At 33.0% G+C, this 26,474-nt stretch overlaps 5 protein-coding genes across 6 annotated transcripts; 3 read left to right on the plus strand and 2 right to left on the minus strand.

Moving 5' to 3' along the window:
* The first annotated feature begins 8,849 nt into the window (after nucleotides 1-8,849).
* On the plus strand, nucleotides 8,850-10,979 carry LOC123706283 (queuine tRNA-ribosyltransferase catalytic subunit). The gene is made up of 7 exons (XM_045655475.1): nucleotides 8,850-8,886; nucleotides 8,924-9,144; nucleotides 9,534-9,831; nucleotides 9,948-10,191; nucleotides 10,291-10,459; nucleotides 10,556-10,750; nucleotides 10,825-10,979. Exons 2-7 carry the CDS (start codon nucleotides 9,013-9,015, stop codon nucleotides 10,975-10,977), a joined length of 1,191 nt encoding a protein of 396 aa, XP_045511431.1. The 5' UTR covers nucleotides 8,850-8,886; nucleotides 8,924-9,012; the 3' UTR covers nucleotides 10,978-10,979.
* Nucleotides 10,980-11,134: 155 nt separating this feature from the next.
* Nucleotides 11,135-13,326, minus strand: LOC123706284 (coiled-coil domain-containing protein 25). Of its 2 annotated transcripts, none has more exons than XM_045655477.1 (4): nucleotides 13,128-13,326; nucleotides 12,951-13,042; nucleotides 12,727-12,873; nucleotides 11,135-11,467 (listed from the first exon to the last, which is right to left on the minus strand). In XM_045655477.1, the coding sequence occupies exons 1-4, from the start codon at nucleotides 13,198-13,200 to the stop codon at nucleotides 11,156-11,158; spliced, it is 624 nt and encodes a 207-aa protein (XP_045511433.1). In that variant the 5' UTR covers nucleotides 13,201-13,326; the 3' UTR covers nucleotides 11,135-11,155. The 2 variants fall into 2 exon arrangements, with proteins under 2 accessions (XP_045511433.1, XP_045511432.1); XM_045655476.1 differs by having other exon boundaries at nucleotides 11,135-11,486; nucleotides 12,668-12,873.
* Nucleotides 13,327-13,838: 512 nt separating this feature from the next.
* On the plus strand, nucleotides 13,839-18,196 carry LOC123706331 (protein Dr1). The gene is made up of 3 exons (XM_045655536.1): nucleotides 13,839-14,311; nucleotides 14,576-14,739; nucleotides 17,704-18,196. The coding sequence occupies exons 1-3, from the start codon at nucleotides 14,071-14,073 to the stop codon at nucleotides 17,848-17,850; spliced, it is 552 nt and encodes a 183-aa protein (XP_045511492.1). The 5' UTR covers nucleotides 13,839-14,070; the 3' UTR covers nucleotides 17,851-18,196.
* A 951-nt stretch (nucleotides 18,197-19,147) lies between these two features.
* On the plus strand, nucleotides 19,148-22,348 carry LOC123706200. The gene is made up of 5 exons (XM_045655366.1): nucleotides 19,148-19,336; nucleotides 19,415-19,567; nucleotides 20,628-20,822; nucleotides 21,640-21,727; nucleotides 22,023-22,348. The coding sequence occupies exons 1-5, from the start codon at nucleotides 19,226-19,228 to the stop codon at nucleotides 22,061-22,063; spliced, it is 588 nt and encodes a 195-aa protein (XP_045511322.1). The 5' UTR covers nucleotides 19,148-19,225; the 3' UTR covers nucleotides 22,064-22,348.
* An 841-nt stretch (nucleotides 22,349-23,189) lies between these two features.
* Nucleotides 23,190-25,315, minus strand: LOC123706057 (dolichyldiphosphatase 1-like). Its single transcript, XM_045655185.1, has 5 exons — nucleotides 25,161-25,315; nucleotides 24,973-25,073; nucleotides 24,639-24,817; nucleotides 24,309-24,536; nucleotides 23,190-24,135 (listed from the first exon to the last, which is right to left on the minus strand). The coding sequence occupies exons 1-5, from the start codon at nucleotides 25,225-25,227 to the stop codon at nucleotides 24,003-24,005; spliced, it is 708 nt and encodes a 235-aa protein (XP_045511141.1). The 5' UTR covers nucleotides 25,228-25,315; the 3' UTR covers nucleotides 23,190-24,002.
* Nucleotides 25,316-26,474: the final 1,159 nt, after the last annotated feature.

Here is a 26,474-nt window from a genome sequence, read left to right on the forward strand (position 1 = left end):
AATATTGACACGTATTAAAATTTTATTTGAATCCTTAGATTTATCTCAATTTAAAATTGAATTGCTAATTTGCTAGTTTTTTTTAATAAAAAAAACAATTTTCACTAGGTTAAAAACATAATCCCAATTCCCACATATTTATATTAAGCTTTTGACAAGTGACAATTGAAAAAAGCGCGGGAAACTTCGAATGAAGCGGGTGTAATTTTACTTAGCTGAGTTAAAATAATTAATTTTTATATGATCAGTGGAGTTTGGTTTTGTATATATAGCTTATAATTGTATATATTTTATTAATTGTGTATAGTTAGTGTTTATTTAGGTAAGTTTTTGTATATATTTAATTTATAGTATGTAAAAAGTTAAATTTCGTGAGTTAAGGTTCGGACTGATTGTTCTATGAACGATCCTCCGGATCCTATTCCCCCGGGACTGGTTACCACCGGTCCTGAGGTAGCTAGTTATATAACAATTCCAAATGTTACAAATACATGCTTAGATCAGATTTTGGAGAGTACTCCAAAGAAACGACGCTATAGAAAGCATGCAAAAGATTCAAATGAATCAATGATCACTGAAAATATTGATGTTGGTGATAAACTAAATAGATCTAATGATAATACTAAATTACATGACTCTGTTGCTTTACAAGATAGTCGGTGTGAATATGTACCTTCAGATTCCTTCCCTTATATTGTTCATGTACAGAGAACTGAAACATCTCCCGGCGATGGCTCCACTCTGCATCCCATTACTTTTGGAAGGTTTTTAAAGAACAATAACATTAAAAACATTGTATCTGGTAGCATTAAAAAAATAGGCAGAAACCGTTGCATTGTTGCTTTCACAACGGCACAGGATGCTAATGAGTTCATCAAAAATAAAAATTTGAGTAGTTTTAATCTTAGTGCAAAAATCCCATCATTCAATATTACCAGAATTGGTATTGTTAAAGGCATACCATCCGAGTGGTCCCCCGAGGAAGTAAAAGAATATGTGTCCACCCCAGTAGGTTGTGGTAAAATAATTAAGGTCCGAAGGATAAATTATAAGGTTAATATTAATGGTACTATATCTTGGAAACCTACACAATCAGTTGTTATAACATTTGATGGACAAGTTCTCCCTGAGCGTGTTTATGTTTGTTATAACTCTTTGCCAGTAAACTTATATATTTTCCCTACCATCCAATGTTATCAATGTTGTAGATATGGTCACACTAAAAATATTTGTCGTTCCAAACCTAGGTGTTACAAGTGTGGTCAAGACCACACAGGCGACACTTGTACGGTAGAAGAAGATTGTGCGTCATGCTTATTATGTTCTGGTTTCCATTATGCTTCTAACAAAATCTGTCCTGAGTATAAACGGCAAAAAGATATCAAAATATGTATGGCTCAAAAAAATATTTCTTATGGTGAGGCAAGCAAATTTTACCCACAAATTACAAAATCATATGGCGAGGTATTGATGGCACCCCCTTCTAATTCAACCCCAAACAGAATAAGTGTTAATAATACAAATTCTTCATACAAAAAAACTTTTTATTTAAAACCTAAATTGCCTCCTAAGTCTATAAAGGGTTATGACAAAGTTGCTCATAATGATATTATTAGACAAGCTCAGATTCCTACGCCTGAAAATGGCTGCGGATATCAAGTGGTCCATAATGAAACCGAAACATCTCAGATTATGGATATTATAACTTCTTTGATTAACACTTTATTAAAAAATAAAACATTAAAACCGTCCAACGTTGCCACTTTGTATAAGTTAATTGATAGCATAAGTAATAATAATGGATTCCAGAATAATACAGTGGAACTGCAGGAGCATAATTCCTAAGAAATCGGATTTAATTCATATTATAAATAAGCATGATCCTATTATAATCGCTCTTAACGAGACTTGGCTAAAGCCAAATCTCAATTTTAGAATTCCAGGTTATGTTTGTATCCGTGATGACAGATTTGAGGGGTATGGTGGTGCTGCCATACTCATCAAAAAGTCTATACAATTTAAACGCTTAGTATTACCAGCTCACAATAATAAATACTTAAATAATGTTGGAATTAATCTAAAAAATAGTCTCTCTATCATTTCAATTTATATATCATATAACACTGCTTCTACGTTTGACTATATACAAAATTTAATTAGCTCTATTTCTACCCCTTTGTTGATACTGGGTGATTTTAATGCCCATCATCAATTCTGGGGAAGTAGTATTACGAATAGTAGTGGCCTACAACTTTTAAATATCTTTGACAAGTATAATTTATGCATGCTCAATACAGGTGAGCGAACAAGACGTACACGAGCGAATGAAATTTTTAGTGCGGTAGATCTCTCTCTGTGCTCTCCAGGATTAGCATCATATATTTCTTGGTGTCCTCTAGCAACTTCATTTGGTAGTGATCATTTTCCCCTGTTAATGACCATTCCTATAGGAAACAAAATACATAATACGAGCATAACGCCTCGTTTGAGGTATAAGCTCCATAATGCAGACTGGCATAAGTTTAAAGAAGAGGTTGATCGCCAAATTAAAGAATTACCTGAGATTAATGCAAGCAATGAAGAGTCTTGTTCTATACATTTAGCCAAGATTTTGATTGATGCTGCTGATAAAACTTTACCCCACAAATCTATGCATCCTTCGAAAATTCCAAGTCCTCCTTGGTGGGATGAAGAATGTAGTAATGCTGTTAAAGAAAGAAAGCGCATTGAAAAAATATATGCCAATGACATGTCCGAAATAAATTTTGAAATTCTTTCTCAAGCTATCAATTCCACCAGATTACTGCTTAAAAAGAAGAAACGAGAAGGATGGCAATCTTTTTGCTCATCTTTAGCGCCCGAAACAAACTCCAGAGAAGTATGGAAAAATATTAGACGCTTCCGATCAGCTTTCAGAGAACAGACATCAATAATATCAAAGGAATTAGCGATTAATTTTATGGACAATTTAGCCCCGTCTACAGCAAGAGAGTTTATTCAATTAAAGCCTCCTACTATCTGCCCTATGGACCATAATTATGGCTCCCTATTAGCTTCACCGTTTATACTTGATGAACTTATAGGTATTTTATCATCTGTTAACGATTCTGCTCCTGGGTTGGATGGAATTCCGTATTCTTTTCTATCACATCTTTCTGAAAATTGCTTAAACTATTATCTTGATCTTATTAATTCCATCATGATTTCTGGGAATGTTCCGCTGTCTTGGAAATCTCAAGAAATAATTCCAATTTTAAAACCAAATAAATCTCCAACTGCAGTGTCTTCATATAGACCCGTTGCTTTGTCGTCTGTATTAACCAAAATTTCAGAACATTTAATCAAAAACCGTTTGGAGTGGTTCCTAGAACACAACAAAATCCTTTCAAAGACGCAATTCGGCTTTCGTAAGTCGAAAAGTGCTATTGACAACATCAGCATCCTAACTACGGATATAAATTTAGCTTTTTCAAATGATCAACAAGTTATTGCCGCGTTTCTAGACATTCGTTCGGCATATGACAATGTAGTCATCTCAATACTCCAGAATAAACTTTATAAAATGAACATCCCTGGTTTATTGGTTAATTTCATTATAAATATATTAAAAGAAAGACATGTGGTTTGTAATGTTGACGACACAGTTAGTATTGTCCGTACTATCAGTAAAGGTCTTCCACAAGGGTCAGTTCTAAGTCCTATTCTATATAATGTTTATAGTTATGACCTAGAAAATGTATTTAGTAGTTATGTCAATGTCCTTCAATATGCTGATGATTTGGTATTGTACACTGTTGATTCAAAATTAGAGACGGCCAGTATTTTGTTAAATAATGGTCTTGCTGATCTTAATCGATGGATGGATCAAAATGGTTTGGATATTTCTATTGATAAGAGCGTTGCGGTAGTGTTTACAAAGAAACGAATAGTTCCTAGGGTTTGTGTCACTTATAATAATAAACAAATTCCAATTCAAAATCATGCAAAATTTTTAGGTATTATCTTAGATAGTAAAATGACAGGTACTTTTCACATCGACTACATTTGTACAAAATGTGAAAATATTTTAAATATGTTACGATGTCTTTCTGGGGTTTGGTGGGGTGCACATCCTTCTTGTATGAAATTAGTATATAATGCCTTGCTTCGTAGTATCCTAGACTACGGAATGTTTTTATTAGAAAGTGGAAATATAACTGCTCTTCACAAGCTGGATAAAATTCAAGCTAAAGCCCTCCGGATTATTTTAGGTGCTATGAAATCGAGTCCCATAAACGCCCTTCAGGTTGAATGTGGAGATCCTCCACTGAAGATCAGAAGGCAATATTTATCTGATAGATTTTTGTTCCGTATAGTACAATTCACCAACCATCCATTAATAAACAAGTTAAAAATGTTAAACGATCGAATACGTACGTCTTCATTCTGGAAAAATAAATCTATACCTTGCTTAATTGTAAGTTACCGTAAATTCATCTCAATGTCAACCAATATTTTTCAGTCCCCAGTTTTACCGCTTTTTGCTTATAACTACCAGAGCCTTTTGATCAAACCAATTATAAAGTACAATATAGGAATCAGTAAGCAAGATAATATAGATTCAAATGTAAACTTTAGATTTAATGTTGATAAGGAGTGGCGTAATTGGCATCATATTTTTACTGATGCGTCTAAATCATCAACTGATAGTTGTGTTGGAGTTGGTATATTTCACGTTCAATATAAAATCACACAAAAGATTAAGCTACCGCTGGAGTCTTCAGTCTTTACTGGAGAGTGCTTTGGGCTCCTAAAAGCATTAGAATATATTAAATTAATGAAGCTACCTAAATCTGTAATTTTTTCTGATTCAATGAGTTCTCTGCAATGCTTAGATAAATATTCTTTTTACAATAAACCATTTTACCCTGTTATTTTTCAAATCAAAAATAAGTTACATGAATGCATTAATCTAGGTTACCTGGTAACTTTTGCTTGGATCCCGAGCCATCGTGGAATCCAAGGAAATGATAGGGCTGATAGCTTGGCCAAGGATGCGGTGCGGTGTGGAGATATGTTTCCATACATGAACTATTCTCATGACCTGCTAACATTACCGAAGCGATATCTCTTTGAAACGTGGAATAAAGTCTGGGCAGATACTGGGCAATGTAAGGGAAGGAATTATTATAGAATCCAACCGACAATACCAATAAAGCCTTGGTTTGTTGGTGTTGAAGCAAATAAATTAGTTATATCTTCAATAAGTCGCATGAGAATTGGACATATGTGTGTTCCTAGTCATTTAGCCAGAATTGGTGTGTTAAATACTGAAGTTTGCGAGTGTGGAGAGGGCGAGGGAAATATAGACCACATATTTTTCTCTTGCTCTCTATACGACCATTCTAACTTTTATAATTCCTTAATATCCTCAAATGTTCCTCTTCCTACTCGTATGTCCTATCTATTTATGTACCCTAAAAAATATCTGAGTAATATATCTAATTTTATATGTAGCAATAATATCAAATTGTAATGTTCATTAATTTCCATTTATTCTATTTAATTTATGTAAATATGTATTAATATAATGTAAGTATTAATTTTATTCCTAAACTCTTTTGATCACCTTGCTATCGTCCTACGTCCTTTCCTATTTTTCCGTGTATGGTTTCCCTACCTTTTACTTGACACTGGCAAATGGTTATCTTATTGCCATAACAGAGAAAAAAAAAAAAAAAAAAAAAAAGTGACAATTGACAAATGACAACTGCAGAAATGACATTTCTTATTCTGACATTTCACACATTCACATCACAGAATATCTGTGCTCTGTGTCTGTGCTAAGTGCTAATATTATAAGAGCGTTTTCACATTGTCCGGTCCGATATCGGATATCGGGCGCCGATAGCCGATATCTGATATCGGAGGCTAAGTAAAATGTATGATTTAGGTACCTGTCTTTCACATTGTCCGGTCCGATATCGGATATCGGAGCCAACACCGATATTCCCGTGAACTATCGGACGATAATGTTCAGTGTTACCAACTCAATTTTCGAAAAGGTAGTATACCAACAGCAAAAAAAGCACTAGTTTGTGTATTTTCAGTCATTTCTAGGCGCTAAATGTAAAAAAAAATCCTTTCATTTACTTTAAACCTTTTTATTAAGAAAACATTCATTTAAGTATTTAAAGGCATTAAAAATACTATTTTTACGGGAGCTATTTTAATACCGTCCTATACTATACGGCAATTGGCTGAACTGAAGTAAACAAAAATATATTGTGTTCTTAAATTCAACCGTATCTTCGAAATATTAGTGTCTTTTATCTTTATTTACTCATTCTGCCTCGCTCCTCCTCCTACTTGGACTACTGTTGTGCATAAGCTGTTTATTGTATTGTTGTCATTGAGTCACAGATTTAGTGCTTTGTTTTAGCGCCGATATCAAACCTTGGACAAAGACCAAAGTAACAATTACAAAACGATAACGAAGTTAGAAATCGCAAAAATGTATGGGATTGACATACGCCGCGTTAGATCACGTGGTCTATCTATGTCAATCCCATACATTTTTGCTATTTCTAACTTCGTTATCGTTATGTAATTGTTACTTTGTCTAAGGCCCCTGTATAATAAATAGCACATCTAAATAATATTAAGTAATTAATAATATCAAATCTTTTTTATATTTTACTTTTCCAGCTGTTTTTGAAGTCGGTTTCTTTTTTGTAGTTATTTTTACTGTATGTACAACTACGATCTATCAGTTGAAATTTTTTAAATCAAACCCTTTTTATTGAAAAGAAAATTTAAAATACGGCAATTTTGTTTAGTTTTCTCTAAAATTTCAGAATTAGATTGCGGCGACCTTACATTTTGTCAAGAACGTGCGGCGACTTTTGAGCTTGTTTGGCTTGTTTACTATTTTGGTTGTCATGGCTCGTATGGCTATATTATTTTTAGTCTGTGGTACTACGTAGATAATTTACTGTTCTGTGGTAGATAACAGCACCTACATTTGTAAATGTAATTTGAATTTTATATTTGCCAGTTTCGTCGCTTTAATACTGAGTTGAATTTTATTTTATTTTATTTGTATAAGAACATAACAGTCGTACATGATTTAATACAAAAAAGTTCTAAAATTCACTACGACCACACAACATGTTCTATTATTAAAAAAAGAAAAACAGCATATAAAAAAAACAAGCCTCACAATGAAATTGAATATTGAAACTAGATTCTGACTCTGCAGAGGGTACAAATCCAAACTCCGCAGTCAGCAGATTAAACCGGTTTGAAAAACATAGTTTATTTATTACTATTTATTTTATTTAAAATAAAGTTTATTTTTTGTAACATAAATGCATCCACTGTTTTTTTTCAATAGGCATGACGAAAGATTTTGAAATCCTCTTCCATAATGTGTGTATACGTTTACTATACAAGAAAAACCCTATATTTCAGTAATATACTTAAATTTTACGAAGATAAAAGCCATTTTAAAAAAAAATATTTATCAACTGTGCCAAAACAGCTCGGAGGTGTCATGGCGTAAGCGTGACGTCACTCTTTAGTAAATACGTAATTATTTGTATGCATTGCGAAGAAAATTAAAGAAATATTTATTTAATATGACGTGTTATAGAAACGAATTTCAAAGTTTATAAGTGGTGTGCAGTATTGCAGTGTGAATCCACATTAAAATAATACTCAAAAATGTGTTAGTAATTATTTTAAGCGAGAAAATAATAAGAAATGATTGTATAAAGTTGGCGCGGAGAACCCCGAAACCACGTATTCGTGAATTCGCAATTATATTTCTGTTTTGAGTCGATAAAGCATACGTGAAACAATAGAAAATAAATAAAAATGCGTATTCTCAACATATTCATAACAACAAAATATATCTGACGTGAGTTGTTTACTTAAGCGTGACGTCACGCGTGTTTTAGTCAAAATGGCCAACTGCAGAATTTCAATGTTTTATTTTATTGATAATCTCATTAATCTTAGTGTTTTTAAGATTTTTAAGTCACTATATTGAATTTATTTATTATACATTTTCCCTTAAAAACACTAATACGGTCATTTATGGATACTGTCGTCATGCCTATTCTCCATATATCTACTTTTCCAGTTTCTGGCAACACTCATGATATGGGGACGATATTATCGGATAATGTGAAAGGGCAAATTGTGTCCGATATCGGATATCGGCTATCGGCTTCCGATATCCGATATCGGACCGGACAATGTGAAAACGCTCTAAAGCTGAAGAGTTTGTTTATTTGACCGCGCTAATCTCAGGAACAACTGGTCCAATTTGAAAATTCTTTCGCTGTTAGATAGCCCATTTATCGACGAAGGCTATAGGATCATCACGCTAAGACCAAAAGTAGTGGAGCATTGCGGGTAAATACGCAGGGCACAGCTAGTCTAGTATCGACGTGAATATTATCAGTGCATATTTATGTACATGTTTAATACCGATGCACATTCAAATACAAAAGTCGAATACGCGCGAATACGTTCATTCCCATACGTTGATATGGATCTTCGTTCTTCTCAATAGCGCCGTTGCACGACCGAGCAAAACGCACGAATTTTATTACGCAGTGCGGACATAGCCATACACTTCATTTATAAATTAAGTTTATTGCACTGCACAAAATATTCGCCCGAAGATTCGCACCGCTTCGCAGTTCGCGTTCATTTTACATCAAATTACAGAATTGAGGAAAAAAATCAGCGTGGTGAAAAAACTTTGAAAAAACGCTGTGTAGAAACTGTGGTAGAAACAGATTTACCTACATTTAGATCTACACCTTGTCTACAGCTGATATTATGTCAATGTCAATAACATTGAGACAGGCAGGGATAGCGTGGTTTGAAGTTTTGTTATTTATCACAGAGTACTTTTTTATATATATGAAAGTTATTTATTTACCGAAGTCCGAATGGTATTAGTGTTTTAAAATAAATTATTATTTCTCATTTAGGCTTTGACTTAATAATACCAATATTATGGGGTCTAAATCTAAAGCCTTATCTTTTAACGTGCAATCAGAGTGCCCATTTACAAAGGCTCGTGCCGGCCTTATGAAATTACCGCATTATAGTGTAAGGACACCGGTATTTATGCCTGTTGGGACTCAGGTAAAGTAGAACTACCTATTTTTAATTAATTTTAATTCACAAAGAACTTGATTTTGCTCCTTTGACATGCTTAAATAAATATCTTCTTTATTTCCTATATAAAAAATAAAAATTAATCCCTATTTCCCTTGGTTACGGCATCTCGCGTGAACGGCTGGACCGATTTCGATAATTTCGATAAAGAAAAACACAATTTGCGACAAAGAAAATAAAATGGAAAAGTCCAATGGCCTGCAATTTACCCGTGAAGTTTACATAACTTCACGGGTTTGCAGGAAGACAGGACATAATCTGTCGGGTCAGCTAGTGAACAATAAAAATCTGTAGAAGTAGGAGAAATAAGTATTCTTTTCATATTGAAAAGTTGTCTACTATGTACTTTTTTGCAGGGTACAATGAAAGGACTTTTACCAGATCAGCTTGAAGATTTGGATTGTGAAATAATTTTAGGAAATACATATCATCTGGGCAATCGACCTGGAACTGATACATTACAAAAAGCAGGTGGTTTGCACAATTTTATGGGATGGAATAGAGCTTTACTTACAGATTCAGGTGGATTTCAAATGGTTTCATTGCTTAAATTAGCTGAGATAACTGAAGAAGGTGTCAAATTCAGATCACCATATGATAATTCTGAAATAATGTTAACTCCAGAAAAATCAATAGAAATCCAGAACTGTATAGGTGAGTAGTATTATTCTAAAATAATTTTCTAAAGAAAAAGGAGTTGAATTTTTAGATAATATTTTGATCTTGAAAGCTAACAAATTTTTCAATAATTATTAAATGATCCTTTTTAGGTGCTGACATTATCATGCAATTAGATGATGTAGTGAGGACTACTTTTCAAGACTATGATAGAATTAAAGAAGCAACAGAAAGAACAAGTAGGTGGCTTGATAGATGTATCAAAGCTCATAAAAGACCAACAGATCAAAATATTTTCCCAATTGTGCAGGGTTTGCTTAACAAAGACTTAAGGATCCTTAGTGCTACTGAACATATGAAAAAAGATGTAAATGGATTTGCCATCGGAGGTTTGAGGTAATAACTAATATTTACTTATCCAAAGAAATATTATAATTCATTTAATGTGTATAGATAGAATCGGAACTCTAGATAAAATCAGAACTTATTTTACAGTGGAGGAGAAGCAAAAGATGATTTCTGGCCTATAGTTAGTTTGGGCACAGATCTGCTAGATAAAAATAGGCCTCGCTATTTAATGGGTGTAGGTGTGGCTATTGATTTAGTAATATGTGTTGCGTTGGGTGTTGACATGTTTGACTGTGTCTTTCCTACAAGAACTGCAGTAAGTGTTTTTTTTTATAATCTCATATACAAGTAAACCTATTTTACACAATAGAGATTTAAGAAAGATAATTTGTATATTTTTCTTTGGTTTCAGAGATTTGGTTGTGCTCTAGTAAATAAGGGGCAATTGAATTTAAAACAAAAACAGTATGAAACAGACCTCAATCCCATAGATAAGGATTGTACATGTTCTACTTGTAAAACATACACCAGAGCCTATTTGCACTGTATTGTTTCAGTTGAAACTGTTGCTTGTCACCTTATTTCAGTACATAATATTGCATTCCAGGTAAGAAAAATTACTTATATCTCATTTTGATTTTTTTTACTAAAAAGCTGATATTATATTTTATTGTTTCTCAGATGCGCTTATTGCGAACAATGAGAGATAATATAGAGAAGGGAACATTTCCTGAATTTGTCAAGAACTTTGTTAATGAATTGTATCCAGATAAACAGTTTCCCACTTGGGTGGTTAATTCACTAGCATCTGTTGGAATAAATATTCTTGAATAATATACCACTTTGTTTTCCTTCTGAACTAAAATAAAAATGTGCTTATAGATGCACTAAGGCACCAAATTAAATACATGATTAACAATGTATAGCTTACAGTAACAAATGCAAATATTCATGATGTACACCATAAATTCAAATTCCATCAAAACAAACATTATATGCAATAAGTTTATTTTTACATGAAATCATCAGAGTCATTTCCATCATAATTTGTTGTCATATTCTCCTTTTTCATTAATGTTGAATAACTTCTTAGTTCAGCTTCTTCTTTCTTCTTTTTCTCTTCCTCCTTCTCTTTCTCTTTCTTTTCCCTCAAAACTTTCTTCTTGTCTTCCCTTTCCAATCTATCCCTAGTTTCTCGTTCCAGTCTTAAGTCTGGAAAATCCTCCTTTTTTGTTTTATTTAACCTATTAATTATATCGTTACATCTTTTGGCTACTCGTACTTTTCTTACATCTTTATCTTTGTGAAAAGCTACTTGGCCAACCTTTAAAAAAAAGTTACATTATAAGGGTTAAATATTTGAAACAATGTCCCCGAATTTTATAGGTAGTGACTTTTCATAACAAACTGCTTTTCTTTTCCAACTAAAATGCGTAGTTTTTGTGAAAATCGAAAATGAAAATAATTTTTTTAAGGTTATTTTTGTACTAAAAACGACACTTTTATACCATTGTCGTATCAAAACTTCTAATAATCTCGCACACAGGCAATATTTTTAAATAGATTGCCGGATTATTAATTTATATATATAACAATTTCTAAAATTATATTAACTACCTGAAAAGGTATATAGCCAAAAATTTAAGTTTGTATTTACCACGTATTTACGACTGACGACATGCCATAGATAATAAATGTTATATGACGCGTTCACGATTGTAAATATTAAACATAATTAGAAATTGATTTTTAAAATGAATTTGTCAAAAATAATTTTAACTTAGAAAGCATTTGATAATAAAAATAATTTTACGATACATAAATAAAATACAAACAAGTTGTTTAAACCTAAGTAGTTTTTTTTTGTTTGAGTGGGAATCGCCCTAAAGTCGCTTCTGGCACTCGCCGGCCGCTGCCGCGGCACGCTCGCTTTGCTCGCTCGGCTCGTGCGGCAGTTCAGGAGTTAACCTAATACGCTCGTCGCTTCGCTCCTCGCTACCTATTTGAATACTAAAAAAAGTAAAAGTTAATCGTTTTTAAAAACTGAAGCAAGTGAGCTATAAAAATAACATTAAAATGTATCATTTATACTCTATGATAAGCTAGTATATTTTTTTGCTAATCTGTGATATGCGTCATATTAACTAATCTGTGGCTTGTTCATTGTTGTAAATACAAAATTAATGGAACGATTTTTGGCTATAATAAATTGTTAAAATAATATTTTAACAAAATAAATTGTAATTTGTAAATAAAGTGATAGGTACGTGAATATATTTAAAAATAATGCGTGTGAGTGGGTGATAATAAGACATTTTGATACTATAATGGCTTAAGATTTTACTTAGTTACGTTTTTAGTACAAAAATAACCTTGAAAAATATCATTTTCAATTTCGATTTTCACAAAAACTACGCATTTTTGTTGGAAAAGAAAAGCAGTTTGTTAAGAAAATCCACTACCAGCTATCGACTTAACAGCAAAAAACAATGAAATTCGGGGACATCGAATCAAATATGCACCCATTATAAGGGTGTATTTAATACATAAAATTATGAGATAACCAAAATGAAGTGTGCTTACCTCCATACTTGGGGTTTTCTTTAAGTTAGACCACATTGTATATACAATATCAATATCATTCATTTTATTACCCATGATGGAATTTGCTTTAACCAGCTGACATGCATCATCCAGCACAGAATTAGGTATGTCATCTATTGTTTGTCCCTAAAACATATTTAAGTACTAATATACAATTCCATGGAAACCAGACTTAACAAAATAAACCACACAAAATATCTTACAGGAGCTAGTCTTAGATATACATGAGCTGAAGACACTTTATCAACATGGAACCAAACATCCTCAGGCCATCCCCATTTAATTAAGTCTTCATCTGTTTAATATAAATAAAGATTTCGTCAATGAATTGATCTCGCAAATAATATAACTTTTGGAATCAAATGCAGAAAGGAGCTTACTTTCATGCTTGTCGGCACCCATAAATAAAGTCACAGGGGGTGACACGACATTACTAGTAAAAAAGAACACCATAATGTCTATAAAGTTTAAGAAATACCATTTATAGCCGTGCTTGAAATGCAGGCTTCATAAACTTGAAAAACTCAAATTTAGGAAAATTTTACTTATGAAATGTGATTTCTATTTAAAAAAAATATCGACAACTGACAAGTGTCAAATAAATATTCCTAACCTATTCCTAACCGTCAAGTTGACGTTTGGTTGTTCTTCTGGCACCTTTTTAGTATGACATTCACATTCAGATTTTCGACTACAAAATAATAACTACAAAAAATTACGCAATAATGCTTTATTAGTTTTAAAATTTTTTACTGTTTCAAATGTTCCTAGTCCCAACCGAAAAAAACCAACAAAGCAAAAGTCATGAAAGTCAGTTCAAGATGATTTATATTGTGTCATATTATGTGGTGTCTAAGTGTGGTGTAGACTGTAGTAACTGTGGTGTACCTAACCACGGTCTAACTAATACGCAATAATAATTTTTGTAGATATCCTAAAAATTGAGAAGTCTCAAGCACAGGTCTCAAGTCAACCTTTGGCAACACCAATGGCAACACCTCGGGCAACACTGTCAGCAGCCAGGCTGCCTGTCAATTTGCCAAACATTTTTTTTTTATTTTGACATTTTGATTTTTGTATGTACCTACATTGTACACAGTTGAGGATATTGAAAATATTGAAAATAATCTGTGAATATCACTTGCAAGTTCTTAACGAGTATAAAGTCATGAATATTTTCATTGGAAAACTTATACCGCAATAAAGTTTATCAGCAGTTGCAATTCCTTTGAGGAATGAACATAAAGAATTTAAAAGTTGAGGAATCCCATAAGGTTTAGGTTTAAATTCAGATTACACCAAAAAGTGCAATATCTTGTAATAATGGGTAGTCCAGAACGTGAACTTTGTCCACCTCCATCAGAAGAAGATGAGCTTACTCTGCCACGAGCTAGTATAAATAAAATGATAAAAGAATTAGTACCATCGGTTCGAGTGGCTTTTGAGTCGAGGGAACTAATATTGAATTGCTGTACTGAATTTATTCATCTTATAAGCTCTGAAGCTAATGAAGTATGCAACCAAAGCAACAAAAAAACTATAAATGCAGAACATGTACTGACAGGTCAGTATTTAATTTAAGACTCATGATTACTGGTAATTTGTTAGTTACTTAACTATGTGATTCATAAAAAAAATCTTAAAATTATGATTAGATAAGTACAGTAAGAGACAGTTAATTAAAAAGTTTCAGATTTAAATTAGGTTTGCATGCAAAAAGGAATATTATATATTGAAAAACTGGGTAGTCTAGAGCTTAGGTAAGCTTTGACACCATGGTAAAGTTGGAGTCCCACAGGCTGTAAAAAACATTTTTAATTTATTACAGCTCTAGATAAACTGGGATTTAGTGACTACACAGTGGAAGCTGAGGCAGTCCTTAAAGATTGTAAGGCAGTTGCTGCAAAACGCAGGAGGCAAAGCACAAGGCTTGAAAATCTTGGTATACCTGAAGAAGAACTACTGAGGCAACAACAAGAGTTGTTTGCAAAGGTATGTTTTTTTATATTATGCTCCAAAAAAAGTTAGAGATTTGAAAGACGTGGGTTAACTTACATAGACATTTTTATTACAAAAAAAGAAATTAGTTACTTTACACATAGTAAGGGGTGCTATTAAGATGCTCTCAATGGTGATATAAATTGACAATAGTTTTTGTTCTTCCACTCTTTTATTTATTTATTTATTTATTTAGGTACATCGACAGATCCCGCATACATCATTCCTTAATAATAAGTACAAAGTAAAAATATTCTAATGCTTGACCCTATTATAGATGTACACAGCATTACAAGAAAAACTAAAGATAAATGTAGTTAATGAGGATGGTTTGTACAACTAACGTAAATATATTATTAATTCAATATTGCTTAATTCTAAAATGTGATGTGATATGATCTGTGCAGTTTTCGTTTAAACATTGGCAAAGTATCGTGAAAAACATCAAGGTTCGGAACTTTAGTGAGGAGTTCATTGTAGGTTTTTAATAAGCGAAATACTGGCGAGTTTGAACCGAGAGTTGTTCTGCAAGTTGGAACGCTGAAAGTTCGGATAGGCTTTCTGGGAATAGAACGGGGGACATTAAACATTATGCTATTGAGCAAATCTGGGCTTTCGATTGTTCCGTTAACCAATTTAAACAAAAATGTTAAGTCAAGGGTGACTCTTCTGTCGTGAAGTTTATCCATTTTGAAAAAAGCTAATCTATCAAAGTAAGGGCGTCTGTGCGAAATGCCAGGTGAAATAAAGGCAAGATACCGAGTGAACCTACGCTGTACAGCTTCCAGTCTTTGAGAGTGAGGTGAAGTAAGGGTTCCAAACGACACTCGCGTATTCAAGAACGCTGCGAGCCATACTATTGAACAAAATAATCCGGGTACTATTAAAACGGAAACCTTTTGTGTTTCTTTTCAAGAAACCAATCATCTGATTCGCCTTTTTAACAAATGTGTCAAAATGCGAATTAAACTTCAAGCTCCCATCAATCACAATACCCAAGTCCCTCATCTCTTTGACCTCTTCTATTTGAACACGATTAATGTTGAAATTAGATTTAAGTACATTTTTTTTCCTAGTGCATATAAGGTGAAAACATTTTTTTGGGTTTATAATCATTTTGTTTGCTTCACACCAAGTTTGGATATTATTTAGATCGCTTTGAATCAATTGTGCGTCATAAACTGAATCGACGACTTTATAAAGTTTAAGATCGTCAGCAAATAGTGAGACCTGTGAGTTTTTAATGGCAATAGTTATGTCGTTGATAAATATGACGAAGAGAATAGGGCCTAAATGTGATCCTTGAGGCACGCCAGAAGTTGCTTGGTATGATTTAGAAGTATAGCCATTAACTGATACTACCAGAGGTCTTTCTCTGAGATACGATTAAAACCAATTAAGAAGGGGGCCCGATATTCCATAGGATGATACAAAAGATATTTTGTATTAAAACTGAGTGGTCGACTTTGTCAAAGGCGCTTGCAAAATCTGTATAAATAACGTCTACTTGCTTCCCTCTGTCAACATTCAAAGAAAGGTTTGAAATAAATGATACCATGTTAGTGTGTATAGAGCGTCCTTTAACAAACCCATGATGATGGTGGGATGATATTGAGTGATGAATATGTCTGGAAATGAGCGGAGTTAGCAATGACTCGAGAATTTTTGGGAAGCAGCTTAAAATTGCGATTGGTCGATAATTACAAACATTGCTACGATCGCCTTTTTTGTAGAGTGGAATTATAGGATAATTCCACTCTTTCGTTTTTGTAGAGTGGAATTATAGGATAATTCCACTCGTTTCTTTCCACAAAGATGGAAAGATATCAATCTCAATGAATTATTAAATATCAATGATAAAGGAAGGGCGAGAACTTTGGCACACCGTTTAACAAAGAGTGAAGGTATTTGGTCTGGACCCGGACCTTTATTGTAGTCAAGTTTCTGTATGCATTTAAGTATGTATATCTTTCTCAGAAAAGGAAACATTTGAAATATTATATTGGTTTAATGAGGAATAATTTATATGATTTGTCTGACCGGAGGTGGGTGTATACACTAACTGAAAATGCTCCGCAAATAAATTCGCTATTCCAGGACCAGTAGAGGTTGCAGAATCGCGTAGATGCATTTCGGAAGGTATAGACGAATTTGTTTTAGCTTTATCCTTAAAATAGCGCCAAAATTTTTTAGGATCTTTTGCTATATTAGACTCTATAGCATGTTTATAATCACTCATACATTTATTGGTTAACTTTTGACATTGCTCACGGAGTGTTTTATATTCTATGCTATCACGTGGATTATTATATTTATGAAACCTCCTTCTAACCTTGTCTTTTTCCTTTAAGCGTTTTATTAATGAAATCCACTTCGTATTGGGACATTTTTCTTAATAGCAGAATTCAAAATATTGTAAAATGCAGAGACCATAATATCGTTAACATCTGACAGATTCGATTACTGATCCAGCCAATCAACAGAACTAAGCTCATTGTTAAGCGCGGGATAGTTTGCTCTCCAAAAATTATGGCTAGGATTGTATTTCGATTTGAGGAATTTATTATCTCGACAGTTATTTAGTGATACTAATAGACATGGATGATTAGAATCGATTCTGGATAAGCTATCGTCCGACTTATAGACAGATATTATATGTACTATTCGATAAATTACTTATGACCAGCCCCCCTAGCCAAGTGGCTTTCTGTTAGCGTAGCGTTCATTGCCGTAAGCTGTAGATAAACGTATCTACAGCTTACGTCAATCTCATACATTCGTAGTCTATTCTATTGAACGCTACGCTAACAGAAAGCCACTTGGCTAGGGGGGTAGGTCTAATACTTTCGAATTACAATTCCTAAACTCATTGAACTGATTTAGACTGTTTTAGACTCTTTTATATTGTATAATCAATATTACAAATACACTTATTCAATATTGTATAATTTATTACAGGCCCGCGAAGAACAAGCAAAGCAGGAACAGCAGCAATGGTTATTACTGCAGCAACAAGGCCTGGTTGGATCCGAAGGTACTCCACAACCGTATATCCCACCTATGATACCTAAGCAAGAAGATGAGGAAGACGATGACTACTCATAAATTTGCCAACTGAATAACTGTCAAACTGAGAAATAATTATATAAAATGTTAATGGAAATATACTTAAACAAAGAATGCAATGCCATTTTATTATAATATACAATTAAATATGGTGGAAAATGTTATTCCCCATTGATCTTACTAGGCATACCTGAACCAGACTCACAACACAATATTTTAAAATGTTGTTTCAGCATTCAATGATTACATTTCAGAAGCAATTTTATTGAAAAACAAACCTGTTTCTAGGAGAACCATCCTACGTTAAGATTATTAATTATCTATTGTGTCCATAACTACATAGAAATAAAAATATGCTGTAAAATAAAAGGTTTTATCAATGTCATGTGTGTTCATTTTTATTTTAAAAATATCACATATATATATCCTTCTAAATCTTCTGTTTGTTCCTCTTTCACGCGTAAACCACTGATTGGAATTTGATGATACCTGGCAGTGAGGTAGCTTAAGCACCAGAATAACACTTATGCTATAGAAATACTTGATTTTGTCTGTTTGTCATAACTTCGCTATCTTAAGCTGCGAAGATAAAAATATAATTATATGCCCACTTGATTTGGTATGGCACCAAAGTACCACCCCTTTGGTTAAATACGCGTTCTTATGCCTCCTCCACACTACTCGCGAAGTTCCTCGGCGATGTACTCGGCCGAAGTTGACTGAAGTCCGCGGTGCTACACTACACACTCGTTCAACTTCGCGAGGAGCGCATACGTTCATATTCAGAACGAACTTCAGGTAACTTCGTGCCCTTTGACTCGGGCGCAAAAGCCGACAACAAACGGAAGTCGGCCGAGGCGAGGTAAAGTTGGACGAAGTAAGCCGAAGTGCCTCTCTACATTATCCTATTCGTCTAACCTCGTTCAACTTCGCGAATAATGTGGAGGAGCTTTTAAAATAATTATAAGCTTGCATAGGTCCGATCGCACTAGGTGTGCGTAACGACGCGACTCGACAACATCTCGATACTGCACTACTGCGTCTGTGGACAAAGCTTAATAGTTAATATTCATAAATTAGTTAATTTTAACATTAATTTGTATAAACAAAATAATACGATACATTCAAGTAGAGTAGGTATTACGAGGTACAAGAGTACCTATTTTTACCTTTTAGGTACCTACTTAAGTATACCGCACCTATACGTGAGGTATACCCACAGCCACATACTATCACAGAACAACTGTTTTTACTGTTCTGTGCATCTTGCATAAAGATAGTGAGTAGTGACATTTACCTAGTTACCTATTATACCTACCATAAACTTACCTTTGTAAACAAGACAGAAATGTAGCGTTTAAACTTTAAACGACTCATAAGTGCTCCTTATTCCTATGCTTATCTTCACAAAACCATGAGCTATAAAAAAATGAATTCCAGTGATCCCAGAAACAAGACAAAAAGAACAAAAAATAAGAATAATTCCTTAGCCACGAATAATAATTCTCAACTGACTCAACCATCTGTTGGTGAATTCAATATTTTCATATAGAAAATAAGTAATTGTAGCAAATCAAGTGAAAACAAGGGTTTTATTTTACAGAATGTTAATCCTAGAAATAAAGACAATACAGTTGATTGTGTGAAACACCAATGCCCCTTATTAGCGAAAGATTCGGAGTGGGTGGATTTTCTGGAGGGTACATCGTACGACATAAAATTGAAGGACCACAATAATAATCCAGCTGGTGAAGAAGTACGGTTACGTTATAATAAATTTTAAAACCTTATACAACTAGCTTTCGTAACAGATTCTTATAATAATTAAGTTTATAGTTTCGTTATAAGAATTTCAATAAGAATAACAAATTTAAAAATTAGCTAACGGTTATATGTAATGGCTTAATATCCTCTTAATTCAAGATTGCTTTCTATATTACTTGCTCTGTGATTGCTTTATCTTTAACAAGCATTTGCATTTCATTCTTTGTCTCATTATCGTAGTCCCTTGTCGTCTCATATACTTAGATTTTTTTTAATCGCTTGATCAATCTAGAACCTAAAGCCTATGATCGTTTTTATGATTTTGAAATCAGTAAGTACATCCGAAGTAGACCGTTCCAACCTGTAGTTCCAACAACAATTTGTCCGAAACTCAGGCCCCGGAATCACAGACACAATAGAAAATCTATTGTGTCGTGGACCAATCGGGCCGCTTGGGGCTCAATGGGTTAAAGTGCGTCATTCACCTTCAATAATATTTTTTTACAAGGGTTAAGTACCTATGCAAAAAAAAATTGTAATAGCTTCAGGCTAGTTAGGTACTACTTACTAGTTAGTTATTATTTTGTGTTTCAGACATCAGTATGTTTGTATGTAATCGACCCCTTTATGGGTCGATTACATACAAACAGTTCGATTTTTACCCATCTTATCTTAATATATATATATTATAAAGGCGAAAGTTTGTAAGTATGGATGTATGGATGTTTGTTAGGTACTCTTTCACGTAAAAACTACTGAACCGATTACAATGAAATTTAGCACACATATAGAGGGTAACTTGGATTAACACTTAGTTTTTATCCCGAAAATCCCACGGGAACGGGAACTATGCGGGTTTTCCTTTGCAAACGGGGGCGAAGCCGCGGGGCGGAAATCTAGTAATCTTTATAAACATAAGACCTATCAAGGATCGGAATCATCGGATCGGTGACAATACAATAATTTTATCTTTTAGCGTGTTTATTAGTTCTTGTAGTACATATACATAATATTTATATATAATGTATTAATTATTTCGTATACCTACAAAGGTACAACCTGAAGATGATTCTCTAATTAAACCTATAGCGCTTATGTTTCCAAATCTTTTGACTGAAGACAGATTGCCATTAGAAGGAATTGTTAACAGAGCATTATCTACTACAGAAGTAACAAGGCATTTAGTTGGTCATAAAGCAAACTTTTCCTTCTTGAGAAAAGTGAACCGCTTAATACCTCCCGATAAGGTAAAGTATCTATCTATAACCTACTCGTATAGTACTGAAAATCATACCTAGTTACTGGGTACAATTTATTAGTAGTATGTAGTTACATCTATATTTTTAACCGACTTCAAAAAAAAGGAGGAGGTTATCAATTCGGCCGGTATATTTTTTTTTTTTTTTTTTTTTATGTATGTACACCGATTACTCCGAGGTTTCTGAACCGATTTACGTGATTCTTTTTTTGTTCGATGCGGGATGGTGTCGAATTGGTCCCATAAAAATTTTATTCGGCTAGGCCTAGTAGTTTTTATTTTATGAGCATTTTTGTCTGTACTCGATGACTTAATTTCAATGTAGCAAGTAACTTTGATTCACTTCCCGGTAACCGATTGAGCTGAAATTTTGTATACGAATGTAAATTGGATAGCGATGAAACATTATCATGACATGGAGCTGATCTGATGATGGAATCGGAAGGTGGCCATAGGAACTCAGTAATATATTGACTCAACTTTATCGAGTTTGGGCTCGTTTGATTCGTGTTGAAAAATACACTAAAAAGTATTAAATAAAAATAACTGCGTTAAAAACAACCGACTTCAAAAACGGAAAAGTAAGAAATAAAAAAGATTTGATATTATTAATTACTACATATTATTTTTATGTGCTATTTATTAAATAGGTTTGAAGTCGGTGCCAAACACTAAGCACTTAGTATTAAGCCCATGCACCGACATCATTTATTATGTGTGGAGGTAAGTAAATATATAATTGGTAACTAAGAATACAGAAGACTGCCAATTAGTTACCTATAGGTACTTAATTTTTTATTTTATAGGTATGGCTAGAAAGTTTATCAGAAAAAAGCATTTCGTCGAATTCGATAAACATTACTGAAGACCAGGCATTTGATCAAAGCGCTGCAGGTGTCTATTTTATTAAAATAATATTACATTTAGTTGGTAGGTATTCAAATAATTCAATCTCCAGAATTTAGTTTTAACTCTGTGGCTCTTGTGTATTTTTAATAATATTCTTAAATTTTGTAAAATTAGAATAACGTTCGTAAACTAATTAAATTAAGCCATTTTAATTGTAAACCCCACATAGCCACTCTACCTGCAGGCTGTAGCATACGTCAGTAGGTACGTATGGCTCGTTGCAGACTTCTTGCGATTTGATCTCTAATTCCATTGTAGAATATTTTATTTTATATTTTAGCCGTCGATACGAATTCAAAAGCAAGTTCGTCTACGCATTAAGAATGTAGTGAAAAGTGCAACCTGCGATTTCTTCTGAAAATTGAACAATATACAGTATGGAGCCTTTAATTTTAAATACCTACTTGTACGGTAGGTATTTAGGTGGAAGCTTAGAAGTTAGAACTCAAGGAAAATGAGAATAAAAGAATGGGATCATTTCTGTGCAGGCGTATAGGAACCCATTTTAGCTTTACGAAAATAATAATTATATGATCAAAATCCGAGGAGTCGTAACTACTCAAAGGTTATTAAAAAGAACAAAACTTGTTAAGCGTGTATATTCTATATTCATTTAATGGTATTAACAATATAATAATTTACATAAACATGCTTGCTTTCCTTATAATATGTATCTCAAACCACAACCATTTTTATTCCAATACTTAATTTTGAAACACAATCCAGTGGATTTTTAATTTTGTACCAAAACATTTTATTAGTCGTGTTTAAGATCGCACAAAATAAGCACAAGAATTGTATAATTATCTATTATTTTTATAGCAGCAAAGAAAATAATAAAAAATAAAAATAAGCGTAAGTAAATTGGATTTAAAAAAATATACCTATGGAGTCATTGTTTCATTGTAAGTATAAACCTACAAATGAAATAACTATAATGTGTGATCATCACACTGTGTAATAGTTCAGGATACATCGCCCATTTTTGCAAGTGACTAACTACTATCAAGCTGATTTTCCGTTTGTAGCTTTATTTTGATGAGACACCGAATAATTTCGTGTACGAAACTCTCGATTGTGGTAGCTAACAGAGATAACAAGGATAAAATTTTTTGATTTGATGGTTCTCAAATATTTATTACGCAATTTGTAGGACAATATGTCTGTTGAATTATATAAACATTAACTAAGTGAAAACAAAAAAATCAGCTTGTTAGTAATCATTTATGATGACCTCGTTATCGATACACTTTGGAAAGGGGGACTCTTTGAACAAACCATAGATTTTGTAGGACAAATATTTTTTCGAATAATTTAGGTAATTATCTTGAGATTGAACAAAAAAAAATTCATTCAGTTAGTAATAAATAGGTATTTGAGAACCATCAAATCAAATTTTTTTATCCTTGTTATCTCTGTTAGCTACCACAATCGAGAGTTTCGTACATGCAATTATTGGGCGTCTCATCAAAATAAAGCTACAAACGTAAAATTAGCTTGATAGTAGTCACTTCCAAAAATGGGCGATGTATCCTGAACTATAAGAATTAATTTAGATATATAATCACAAATAAACTGGAAACTTAAATGGAAGACAAACAATACTTTTTACAGTTTTTTAAACTATGTACTTTAGGGTCTCCTAAATTTATTTAAAATATTGAATTTATTTAAACATGTGCGTTATTTTATTTTACAAAATTACATATATTGCTCTTAAATATTCTCTCTTATTACTAAAAGTAAACTATTACTTATTTACATAGTTTATTAAACTGCACATTATCTTTTATTGTCTTTTATGTTTTCATTTGAGTATAAGGATAGTAATTAGTACTAAGAATTGAAACATTAAAGATATTATGGTAGGTGGATGAATATTACCTAATATACATACTTCAATCATATAATATATAATAATGCATGAATTTTAAATATCTGAACACAATATTGTGCAACAATACAAAAAAACAAATCAAGTTATGGTCAGTCATACCATAATCTCGCCATTTATAAATTAAAATAACAAATAATAAAATGCGTTTCAAATATAAATTTCTAGATAGTTAACAAAAATATAATAATCGTCCATCACAACATAGTCATAATACATTTAAAATAAATGCTACTCGTATTGGAAACGCATTCTAATGATATACATAATGACCCCGCTGAGCACAACAGCTGCAGCAGTAAGCAATCGTCACGCGCGAGTTCTTGGACGGCACACGGCGTCACTTGCGCGCGAGAAGGCGTATTGTCATCGGGTTGGTTTACAAGCTGCCAATTTTCGGCCTCGAGTGCGTGCCTCGTGTCGCGACTTGGTGTATTCAAACCATAATACATTTGGTATTAAAGTTGTGTCTCGTATCATTAACATTTCACATATTTTCCTGAAAATTAAATAGTCACATATAATTATGCCTCCTTACATTTTTTCTGACTCATATCATTTACTACATTGGATGGTCATTGTTCAACTCAAATGAAATCAACAATTTTTTATCATGCAGAGACAATTTGTGCAAAATGATTATAGATTCTCACTTCAATTTTTCATACTTACAAATTAGCCACTTGCGGGAATATTGGTGTGAGTATTTTATGCACAACAGTGAACCAAACTGTTGCAGTAACAAATCCAACTAGGCCACCAACAATAACTTGCCATGTTGTGTGGTATTCTAGATATACTCTCCCAACACATACAATCAAGGCTAATAAGAAACAATTACTTACAATAATAACTTTCCATAAAACAGATATTATGTTATTATTGTTTATATGGTGTAATCTGAAACAAAGTGAGACAAATTAATGCTAAAGAATTACCGTTAATTCAAGTATTAAATATGAATTAATTAATATAAATTTTATTTAAAATAAAATTGTTCACCTTATTATGAAAAAGTATAAGACATATATACTAAAAAACCATATGAATTGTGCATGTGAGGAAGGCATTCCATATTCATTATATAAATGTCCCCTAGATAGTGGCCTCTTTTCACATATAATATGTTTTAATATTATATTCAAGAGCTCATTTACGAGAGTTCCTATAAAAAAAGCTATCTGTAATGTGAACAGAAAAACATGTTATCATCAATGAAGTCAATAAATCAAAACAAATATATAACTATGTATTTTATTTATTTTGAACATCTAATAAGGAACTATAAAGTACATTATATTATTATATTAGTAAGTATGCTTATTCAGTAACTTACTGTATGCAGGTCTCTTCGAAATAAGATCAAGGCGATAAAACCAGCGCCAATTCCAAAAGGTGCTAAACTGGTTAGGGCAAAAAATTTACCAATGAAATCATCTGAAATAGTATAAAACGATTATATGTATTCTAACAAGCATTCCTTTATAAATTATATGAAAATATAGTTCAGTGAACGTAATTTACCTTTGGGATATTCGACTAACGTGAGTGCTAAAGGCTGCCATTCAATAACATTTTCACTATCCGCCATATCTTCTGTATATTTTATTTATTATTAAAAACATGTGAACTGTACACATATATTATTATTCGAACTTTTTATAATTTTCTAAAAAATACAGCAAAATACAGTTTGGGAAATCGCTTACGATTTGACATTGACAATTTATTGACGTGCTTTGACGTATAGCTTGGATCACAAGATCACAGAGTAAGTAATGCTTCGATTAATGAAAACCACAGAATAAATATTGCTGTGATGGTTGCTGTCTGACGTGGCGTGCTTCTCAGAGGCGTTCAGACCTACTGTTGAGAACTTAGAGCATTAAACCAACGTTGAGAAGGTGGTGTAGACTAATTATTAACCAAATAAAATTCTCATAAAAATAATAATAAAAAGCATGTAAAACAAAAAGAGCGTGTGTTTCTCATACTAAATAAATGTGTAAATAAATCGTGATCATGGCATTGCACAGTGATAACTTGGAGTTATTGTATCATATTGTTAAGCTATTGCATAGCTTCTATCGCGGGCCTTGAGCGCGGGGACCGAATCGAGAAATTCCGTAACGAAAAAACCTCACGCTCCTCACTCCGACGGGTGGAGGTGTAGCTTGAAGGCATAGCATGCAATAGCTTTAACGAGGCAGTCCCCGAGTGCCACACGTCGTTTTTTTGACGTGACAACGTCTTATAATTCGATAAAGCCGGCTGCACGCACGAAAAAACATGACTCATGCGGCGTTACCTCGCTCTGACTCATCTGAGGCGTTCCATGTAAGGCTTGAAGTGCGAGCGAGAGCGCGGAACGAGCGACAAAGAAGCACAATCGGACGTTGTCACGTTAAACTATCGTCAGTAAACCGACTTTACAGACAACCAATTTTTTATTTTTATATAGTACTAGCGGTCCGCCCCGGCTTCGCCCGTGGTACATATTCACGTCTTCTCTACATAAGAACCATCCTCGTACTTCAAGGAATATAATAAAAAAAGAATTAAAGAAATCGGTTCAGCTGTTCTAAAGTTATGCGCTTACCAACACATTTTGGGATTCATTTTTATATTATAGATTGTATTTCAGTGTTATAAAAACAATAATATTTCATCAGTTCGTTGTTCATGAACATTAGTATAATGCAGAAAAATTTCGTCGATTACATAACTCTTTCCTAAATACCTAGAGTGACCTAGAACTACCTAATTAATCAATTTTCGTGTCTATATTTATTATCTGTAATATTTTTTTTAATCTATTTCTTTTCTCTTTGAAGGAAA

The sequence above is a fragment of the Colias croceus genome, chromosome 3, assembly GCF_905220415.1.
Source record: "Colias croceus chromosome 3, ilColCroc2.1".
Lineage (NCBI taxonomy): Eukaryota > Metazoa > Arthropoda > Insecta > Lepidoptera > Pieridae > Colias > Colias croceus.

Excerpts from the sequence above, each read along its gene's own strand:
- LOC123706283 (XM_045655475.1), top strand. The coding sequence starts at position 9,013 with ATGGGGTCTAAATCTAAAGCCTTATCTTTTAACGTGCAATCAGAGTGC. Across the intron at positions 9,832-9,947 it reads AGAAATCCAGAACTGTATAG|GTGCTGACATTATCATGCAA; the intron begins GTGAGTAGTATT and ends GATCCTTTTTAG. Across the intron at positions 10,192-10,290 it reads TTTGCCATCGGAGGTTTGAG|TGGAGGAGAAGCAAAAGATG; the intron begins GTAATAACTAAT and ends CTTATTTTACAG.
- LOC123706284 (XM_045655476.1), bottom strand. The coding sequence starts at position 13,200 with ATGGTGTTCTTTTTTACTAGTAATGTCGTGTCACCCCCTGTGACTTTA. Across the intron at positions 13,043-13,127 it reads GGGTGCCGACAAGCATGAAA|ATGAAGACTTAATTAAATGG; the intron begins GTAAGCTCCTTT and ends TATATTAAACAG. Across the intron at positions 11,487-12,667 it reads ATTAAATACACCCTTATAAT|ATGTAACTTTTTTTTAAAGG; the intron begins GGGTGCATATTT and ends TTAACCCTTATA.
- LOC123706331 (XM_045655536.1), top strand. The coding sequence starts at position 14,071 with ATGGGTAGTCCAGAACGTGAACTTTGTCCACCTCCATCAGAAGAAGAT. Across the intron at positions 14,312-14,575 it reads TGCAGAACATGTACTGACAG|CTCTAGATAAACTGGGATTT; the intron begins GTCAGTATTTAA and ends AATTTATTACAG. Across the intron at positions 14,740-17,703 it reads AACAAGAGTTGTTTGCAAAG|GCCCGCGAAGAACAAGCAAA; the intron begins GTATGTTTTTTT and ends AATTTATTACAG.
- LOC123706200 (XM_045655366.1), top strand. The coding sequence starts at position 19,226 with ATGAGCTATAAAAAAATGAATTCCAGTGATCCCAGAAACAAGACAAAA. Across the intron at positions 19,337-19,414 it reads CTCAACTGACTCAACCATCT|AATGTTAATCCTAGAAATAA; the intron begins GTTGGTGAATTC and ends TTTATTTTACAG. Across the intron at positions 20,823-21,639 it reads GCTTAATACCTCCCGATAAG|GTATGGCTAGAAAGTTTATC; the intron begins GTAAAGTATCTA and ends TTTATTTTATAG.
- LOC123706057 (XM_045655185.1), bottom strand. The coding sequence starts at position 25,227 with ATGGCGGATAGTGAAAATGTTATTGAATGGCAGCCTTTAGCACTCACG. Across the intron at positions 24,818-24,972 it reads TTCGAAGAGACCTGCATACA|ATAGCTTTTTTTATAGGAAC; the intron begins GTAAGTTACTGA and ends TTCACATTACAG. Across the intron at positions 24,537-24,638 it reads TTATACTTTTTCATAATAAG|ATTACACCATATAAACAATA; the intron begins GTGAACAATTTT and ends ACTTTGTTTCAG.